Source organism: Myotis lucifugus, unplaced genomic scaffold (assembly GCF_000147115.1).
Source record: "Myotis lucifugus unplaced genomic scaffold, Myoluc2.0 scaffold_36, whole genome shotgun sequence".
In the NCBI taxonomy this organism is placed as follows: domain Eukaryota; kingdom Metazoa; phylum Chordata; class Mammalia; order Chiroptera; family Vespertilionidae; genus Myotis; species Myotis lucifugus.
In genome coordinates this window covers 5,549,946-5,559,058 of record NW_005871084.1, presented here as the reverse complement: position 1 = coordinate 5,559,058, position 9,113 = coordinate 5,549,946, and the positions used below count along the sequence as shown (strand labels likewise).

The following is a 9,113-nucleotide window of genomic DNA, read 5'->3' as shown; positions in this document are numbered from 1 at the left end:
GACACCAGATCGGTTGAAACGGACTTCGGTCTTCGGTGTTGCCGTTCCGGCGCCAGAACTGACGCTACTGCCCCCGCTGCCGCCGCCACTGCAGCCGGAGCCCGGTCCTCTCTGCTTGTCTCTGGCAGTCGCTGCGCCGTAGCCGCGGCGGCGGGCTCCATTGCAGTGGGGCTTCGCGCTTCCCCCCCAGCCCGGGAGGCAGCGGGCGGAGAGGGAGGCGGGGAGGCCAAGGTGGGAGACGGCGGCGCGGGGAGAAGGGAGACGCCAATGGCGATCGGCTCGGCCGTTCCAGGGGATTATGTGGCAATTCGGAGCATTCCGTCGGTGTCTCGGTGTTCCATCCCGCGCGCCCGCCTCGCCGCCACCGCCCCCCCACACACGCCCTCCCCACCCGGCTCGCGGGCTCCCGCGCGCAGGACCCGCCTTCTCCCCCACCTCCCGCCGGCTAACCAGCCGCGAAGCTAGGCTCATTGAATATTAATCACACGCCTGGAGCGGGAAGGCGGGAGTTGGGCCGGGCGGGCGCTCCACGTGAGCCTCATGAATATGCATCACTAGCATGACGGCATTCCCGGGAGGAGTGGGGACAGTTGGGGAACGCAGGGGAGGCGGGGCTTCAGAGTAAACAAACCCGACGCGTGCGTACGCGGGCGGGGCAGGGGCAGTTTCCCGGGAGGTCCCAGTGCCGAGGGCGTGGCCGAGGAGAGGCGTGCATTGCACCCTGGGATTTGTAGTGCCAGTGAAGGGACGGAGGTGCCCAGCGGAAACGGACGGACTACAAGTCCCAGAGATCCTTACACTTTGCCCCTCCTTGCCGCCCGCTGCTGGCCATTGACAGTGGGTAGTGTGCCCTCTGCTGTTGAACTCTGTGCCCGGGAATGTTCTTGTTCATTAATTTGTACACAACCCTCCCACTCCTGTTCCCGCTCCCCGGAAGACTTTCATTTTCCCTACTAATTGAAAATAAGGGCTTTGAGGGACTCTAAATGGTACAAAGGTCCCGAGTGTTGGGTCCTCATCTCCACCCATTGTGTGAGATACAAATACACAAACTAAGCCAAACTCAGGTTTTCCCCACTTTTTCAAGGCCAGCGGAGACAATGTCTGGTTATTCTAACTTGGATAATTGTTAAATGTGCTTGGTGGAAATGATGCAATCCCGAGCCAATCCTCTCCTATGCCTATACCTGAAAAGGAAAAAAGGCCTAAGTCACGGGTCTCAATTTGTTTCCCTTCGATCTTCAAATTTGGAATAAATGACATGGAAAGCAGTGAGTGTGTCTGTATATTAACTCCCATATATCTGCTTTCTAAAGTTATATTGCTTTAGCTAATGTAACAAACTCAAGGAAAGTTCGTTTTAATTATAAATACCATCACCATTAGCCCAGTGTCCATTAGCATCCTCTCTAAGAAATTATAAACAGTATGGAGTTTCCTCAAAAAATTAAATATGGAACTGCCTTATGACCTGGGATTCCACTTCTGGGTATATATCTGAAGAAATTCAAAACACTAATTTTTTCTTTTTTTGAGTGGGAGGGAGTGGGGAGAGAGAAACATCAATGTGAGAGAGAATGGGTTGCCTCCTCGCACACACCCAGACTCCAGCCAGAATCAGGCCTGCCACCCAGGTACATGTCCTTCACAGGGAATCCAACCTGGACCCTTTGGGTCACGAGAGGCAACAGTCCAACCACGGAGCCAAACCAGCCAGGGTCAAAACACGAATTTAAAAGAATAGATGCACTCCTATGTTCATTGCAGTTATTTACAATAGCCAAGATATGGAAGCAACTCAAGTGTCCATCAATAGATGAGTGGATTTTAAAAGTTGTGGTACATATATGCAATGCAATATTACTCAGCCATAACTAAAGAATGACGTCTTCCCATTTGCGACAGCATGGAGGGACCTAGAGCCCTGGTCGGCAAACTGCGGCTCGCGAGCCACATGCGGCTCTTTGACCCTTTGAGTGTAGCTCTTCCACAAACTACCACGTGCGGGCGCATGTACAGTGCGATTGAAACTTCGTGGCCCATGCACAGAAGTCGGTTTTTGGCCTGGGAGAGTCTATTTTGAAGAAGTACTGTTGATATTTGGCTCTGTTGACTAATGAGTTTGCCGACCACTGACCTAGAGGGTATTATGTTAAGTGAAATAAGTCAGTCAGAGAAAGACAAATACCATATGATTTCACTTTTATGTGGACTCTAAAGAAAAAAATAAATGAACAAACAAAATTGAAAACATATTCATAGATACAGAGACCTGACCTGTGGTTGCCAGAGGAGTGGGGAGGAGGGTAAAAGAGATGAAGGGATTAAGAAGTGTAGATTGGTAGTTGCAAAATAGTCATGGGAATATAAAAGTACAGCATAGGGAATATAGTCAATAATATTGTAATAACTATGTATGGTGTCAGGTGGGTGCTAGAATTTCAGGGAGAACACTTTGTAAAGTATATGATTGTCTGACCACAAAAAGAAATTATAGTACTGTACTTAATCTAGCTCTGGTTCTTGTCATTTAGCATTACAAGTCACCTAGCCTTTTTATCCGCCAGGAATTTTGTTTATTCTTTGAAGTTATTTATAACCAAAACACCTCCTCCAAGGGGAAAATTTTTAAAGAAAAAGCATTGCTCAGAGAATTTAGAATCCAAAATATAGGAAGGGGGCGGGGATGGTATAAGGAATTATTAAATTGGGAGGAGGAGGGGTCTAATGTAGAAACTATTGCATGCATAGTGTTCATAATCTGAAAGATGCTATATTCCCTTTTACTTCGAATAATGAAAATCAGAGTTGGGTGGAAAGAAGAGCAAGGATCCACAGTGTGACTCATACCTTGTTCCACCTCCAAACCTTCCATAAAGTTACTCAACTTGAAGGTGAGAGGAGAGACAGAAAGAAAATAAGAGTTCATAAATAGGCAGTACCCTTAACAACAGATTAACTGGAATCTGGTAGTTGAAATAATACATTGATAGGGCCATGAAACTTGTACTTGGAGTTTACTAGTATTGTAAAATGTCATTCAGACCATCTGAGCCAGCACACACTATACTGAATAAGAAAAGGACTTCAGTACAGGATAAATATTTTCCAGACACCCATGAAATAGCTTCTTCTACTTTAAAGTAGAGTGGGGAATAGACCAATATCCTGAAACCACGTGACTCCTGAATGACACCCCCCACACCCAACCTTTAAAGTGCTGCAAATGTACAGTCATCTAATATCACATTTCTGACTGGCCACGCTTTTCAAAGAATCACCTCTTAAAATGCTAAAAGATAATCCTGAAAAGAAATAACAGACGTAAAAGTTGCAAACCTGGATGCCAACTTGTTAAAATATTTTAACAGTTAAGTATAGAAAAAGAGAACATAATTTTCAATTTACTGCCACAGTTTATTTTATGCTGTGTGACTTATTACTGACTTGCTGTGTTTTGCATCTAGGTTAACCCTGTTTGCATCCTTAGGATCCAAGATAAAAGAAACTATCTTTGGAATTTTTTTTCTAATATAAGTAGTTGGAATTTTAATGGAGGCATGAATTGATAGCTGAGATGCCTTCCGTCTGTTAAGGACTCAGCTGTGTCCAGAAATAAACTTAGAAAGATGTAATATACAATGTAATACATTTAGTTAGTACATTATGAACAGGAATCTAATTATAGTTTCACATTTTTATATCCCTTGAGCTACTAGTGGTTTACCATGACTAAATTGCTCACTATTTACTCATTCTTTTTTTACTAGGAGGGATCCATTTAGCAAATTACTGCTCTGGTGCACGAAATGAGCCCCAGGTGGCCAAACTGATTTCATATGTTTCCTGCCCAGTGGCAGGATGAGACCTCCTGAGCTCTCTAAAGCCTTACCCCGCCCTTCTAAGAACACTTCCAGAGCCTAGATTAACCCTTTGAGTGCCAACCAATATCCTAGGAACTATGCTAAAATTGCCAAGGCATTTTTGCTGATTTTACAGCAGTTTAGAAAAAAAAAATATGAAAATTAGGCAGATAAATGCCAGTGGTCAATTTTAGAACTACAAACATTCGGCATCATAAGTAATCTGCACTTAGGTGCCATCTGTCACTAAAGAGTGAACTACTAGCATCTAATAGTGACACTGCAGGAGGAGCACAATAGCGTTCTGGGCACTTTTGGGGAAAGACAGGTGGAGTGCGATCTCGCTCCCGGCCATTCTAGAGGTTAACATTACTACCTTAGGTAGTCCATTTTATAGATACAGTTTGACAGCTTTTCAGATTTTAGTGTACCCTTTTTAATCTCATAATCCTTTGTTTTTTATTATTTCTCACATCCTGCCTCGTAGAAATAAACATGTGTTGAAGGTCACAACAATGAAGTATTAGATCGCATGAAGACCATGGAATCCCAGTACTTCTGGTAACAATGTAAATTACCTGGAACTTTTATGTGTCAGCGTCATTTATCCCCACTACAGAGAATGAACAAAAATGCCTGCACTAAGAAAGCTTATATATAGGCATTGCCATTTTCTTTCATCTTTAGTAAAAATTTACCTGTTCTCTTCTTTTGTATACACAGTTCTTGTTTTAGACAAATGGGAATTATGAAAACTTAGATATATAAATTATATTAAGGTATGAATATTTCTTCCCAGGCTATTCTTCATTCTTTCTCTTATATCTGACTTTATCATACAATTGCTTTAAATACTGGGTTCCTAAATTATTACTACATTTAAAATACATTAATTTTTAAAAATTGATGTATACCCAGCTTTTTAGAAACACATTTTGGGTTCTAACAAGTGCCTAATACCTCTTTGCATCCAGATTCATATCTAACATAAATCCTTCCTACATATTTCAAAGCATTTTCCCTGGATCTTCTGTGACTAAAAATAGAAATGTATCCTCGAGTCCCTATACTTATAATCATTAATTATACCCTGAATAAGTATCGTTGTATTCTCTTTGCCCCAAAATAGATTATAGGAGACACAGTCAATCCCTAGAAATCTTGCCCTTTTCTCTTCTACTTCCCATGACATCTGCTGGTCTGTACTTCTAGATACGTGGTATTCATTTCTTAGGGCTGCATAACAAAGTACCATGAACTGTAGCTCAAAACAACAGGAAATGTATTCTTTCACAGGTCTAGAGACTGGAAGTCCAAAAAAATCCAGGTGTTGGCAGGATCATGCTCCCTCTGAGGACTGGTGGGGGTGGTGAGAGTGGCGAAGGTGGAGCCTTTCTTGCCTCAAACAGCTTCTGGCAGTTGCCAGCATTCCTTGGCTTAGAGCTGCATCACTGTAATCCTTGTCTTCTGGTATCTGTCCTCGCATGGTTTTCTTCTGTGTCTCTGTACCGGATATCCCCCTTCTTGTAAGAATACCAGTCACTGGAACAGGGTCCTCTAATGCCGTATGATCTCATCTTCACTTGGATCTACAAAGACCCTATTCCAAATAAGCTCACATTTTGAGGGTCCCGGCAGATGTGAATTTTCAGAGGACATTCCAATACACTAGGTGTTTTGGACTGCTTCTCAGGAGTGAGAATCTGAAATTTACCAGACTTCTGCGTTTCAGCCATTAGTAAAATTCTCTCCTGGCCTCCCCTTCCCCCAAATTGGTGACCAAACTAGGTTTATTAACTTTTTACTCATTTGTTTAAATATTTATTCTCTGTTACATGCCAGTCACTATGCTAGGAACTGCATATATGATAGTGAAATAAAACAGTTGTAAGCATTGTCCTCAAAAATATTTTTAAACTATAAATATCATGAAAAATACTATTAGAGAAAGTGCTTTTTAACACACAAAATGTAGAAAAGACAAGTCTTAGCACCAAAGGTGGTCCCTTAACGTTATGAAAAACTCCTTGCTATTGTCCTTTCTTTTTTTCTCACATGTTACCACAGATGAAGAAAAACACCATCCCAAACTAGTACCAGATCTCAGACAGACATTTTGGAATCACAGGACAAGATTTTACAAAGAGTTGCTGTCTCCAATGCTCTTCCATTCAATGGTTACGGTAAATACGGAGCTGCGACTTTCAAGAGCTTAACAATTCACAACCATCTGTTGCCATATGGATTGAAATATTACAAAAAAGTGACCACTGCCCCAGTGCCATAGCATATGCATCATCTTATACATGTGTGATAACAATGAGGCATCAGGAAAATCAAGCAGAAGGGCTCATATTAACATCAGATGTAATGATGGTGACAGTGACAATAACAGTCTTAGTCTTCTGCATGTCCAATAGTTAAAAGGTGGCTCTGGCCCGGTTGGCGTGGCTCAGTGGTTGAGCATCGACCTATGAATCAGGAGGTCAAGGTTCAATTCCCAGTCAGGGCACATGCCCAGGTTGGGGCTCGATCCCCAGTAGGAGGCGTGCAGGAGGCAGCCAATCAATGATTCTCTCTCATCATTGATGTTTCTATCTCTCTCTCCCTCTCCCTTCCTCTCTGAAATAAATAAAAATATATTTTAAAAAAAATTTTTAAAGGTGACTCTGTGTAATATTTTGAGGGAGTTTAATAATATACAACGTTGGAAGTCAGAAGTTGTTATTCTAGTCTTGGTATTACACTAGTTAAGTATGACCTTGGGAAGATATTAAACCTCAAGGAGGCTTCAGTTACTAATTTATGAAATGAAGGGATTGAACTAGGTAGTGTCTCTAAAATCTCTTCCAGCCCAAAACATTTTTTTCTGATTCTAGCTAAAAACAAATGGTCTAATTTGGAATATTGGCAAATGTTTTTGTCAGTCACAAAAGAGAGACTTTCACATTTATATGCTATTAATTTGAAATAAAAAAGCTTTTAAGACTGCTTCTTGCCATTTAAAAGAATGTTGAATGCATTTAAAGTAACAGCAGGTTTATTCTGACATTTAAGAAAACTGCTGGGTTTTCAGTCCTTTGCAATATGAATGTGTCATGAATAGGAACCAATCCATGACAGCAAGATCCACAGCTTCAGATTCCCAAACTCCAGGGTCTTTATCAGTTTTCCCTTTTATGGTCACAGATGGGTAGAAATCTCATTAGCACAGCGTAAGGTCACAGAAACCAGAATACCAGCCCCAGTGAGCACATGTGCACCAGGAGACGTGGACCGGCACGTTGACAGCAGCCACAGTTCACATACCAAAACCTGGAATCAACCCAAATATCCATCAACAGCAGAATGGACACATAAGGGGTAGCATATTCCTAGGTTGAAATATCAACACGGCAACAAAAAAGGAATAAATGATTACAATGCTAGACAAGCATGTTTAGTAAAAGAAGCCAGACACATGATTCCATTTATATCAAGTTCAGGAACAAGCCAAACTAATCTGTATTTTTTCGGGATGCAATTTAGGTGATAAAGCTGAAATGAAAAGAAAAGAAAGCAAATTACACAAACCAACTTGGTAGAAGAGAGTGAGTTGTGACTGGGAAAGGAGATATGGGGGCCTCTGGGGCACTGACAGCAGTCTGTGTTTTGACCGAGGTGGTTACCTGGGTCTCTGTTTTAAAAATAATGTACATTTGTATTTTATACACTTTCCTGTTTGTGTTATGCATCATAACAAAGGGGATTTTTTTTAAAGATCAACTGTATGGTTTTGTTACAATCTGAACACACTATGTTTTGTCAATAAACTTACGTTGTTTCCTACCACTTGTTTAATTCACTTAGAATTCTATTTATCATTTAAAACAATTGCTAAATTGTGAATTCTAATGTAATTTAAGAGTTCATTGTAGAAAGTTTGACAATATTGAAAATGCTAAAGATGCAAGAATGAACAAAAAAACTAATAACCCAGAGTTATTGTCATATTTCCTCCCAGATATTTTCTATGCATTTTAATGTAGTAGAGAGCATAATGTATTTACAATTTTCTATTCTGCCTTTCTCTTTCAAAACTATGCTTTAAACACTTTCCCATGTTATTACAAAACTTACCATAAACATAATTTTAAATCTCTAGATGAAAATGCGTCATTTGAGAGAACCATAATTTATTTAAACTCTCCATAACATGTAAATTAATGATCAGGTAGGATACTATGCTGGCCCTCAGTGTTTGATGCTATTTTTTGTACTATCTATTTGTGGTAATAAGAATATGGTTATAGCCCATATTGCTACAGTCATCTTTCCTTATCTCCCCATCCTGCAACCACAATTTAGCAACACTTAAATCAGGCAGTGTCTGAAGTCTTTTTTAGATCAGCTTATGAGGAAGTGAAAATGAGAAAACATTACCAAATGCCTCTAACATGCTAGGGTAAGGTGGCCAAATTTAGCAAATAAACATACAGGGCACCTAGTAATTAAACTATTCGAAATGTTTATATGAAGAAAAAAAAATCACATGTGGGTAGCATATTTTGTTGCCGTGTTGCTATTTCAACCTAGGAATATGCTACCTCTGAGATTTGAATTTAACCAGGTGTCCTGTATTTTATCTGGCAGCCCCATCCCGGAGCACTGCCACACTTGTCATATATATGTTCTACCTTAATCCCTTTGACCCTTTGAGAGTTAGATTCCCATTGTAAAGAGGAGCTCAGAAAGGTTCAGCATCTTTTCTAAGGTCACACAGCTTGAAAGGGGCAAAGCAAGGGTAGAAACCCAAACTGTCTGACACCAAAATCAGGGCTCCAAATTTCGTAGCCTACCCGCTGGTGCTTGAGTTATAGGGACCCAATTCTCCCTCAGTGAGAGAGGGTGTTTTGAGTCTTCATTTGCTGCCATTATTTCTTTTTAGAAATTTGCTCATCGCTCCTAAGTATTGTTATGTTAAAAACAAACACTAATTTAAACAACATGATTACTACACCCTGGTGGCAGGACATGATTTGAAAACAAGGCCCAGGAAAAGAGGCTTTTTGTTGACCCAGAGCAGCAAGAGTGAGCTCTGACATTCACACCCCCACCCCTTCTCCCATCATACATTCTGAGCCCAGTTAAATGAGATCATTTTACCTTAATCGCTCCTAGAAACCCCAAGAGTATTTGAACGTTTGTTTTCTGATGTGCTTTTTATTTATTTTTTTCATATTTCTGATTAAATAAATAACATAAAGGGCG

The 9,113-nt window shown here is 40.9% G+C and overlaps 1 protein-coding gene and 1 long non-coding RNA gene across 2 annotated transcripts in view; one reads left to right on the top strand and one right to left on the bottom strand.

The window, feature by feature from the left end:
* PHLPP1 (PH domain and leucine rich repeat protein phosphatase 1) overlaps positions 1–561 on the bottom strand; it is a 207,090-nt gene extending 206,529 nt beyond the window's left edge. Inside the window, exon 1 of the mRNA XM_014454458.1 lies at positions 486–561. Within this exon, the coding sequence (XP_014309944.1) occupies positions 486–561 (76 nt within the window). The remainder of the gene's footprint in view (positions 1–485) is intronic.
* A 1,921-nt stretch (positions 562–2,482) lies between these two features.
* Positions 2,483–6,418, top strand: LOC111825685. Its single transcript, XR_002828887.1, has 3 exons — positions 2,483–2,894; positions 4,351–4,432; positions 5,931–6,418. It is a non-coding gene; the product is annotated as an uncharacterized LOC111825685 (long non-coding RNA).
* Positions 6,419–9,113: the final 2,695 nt, after the last annotated feature.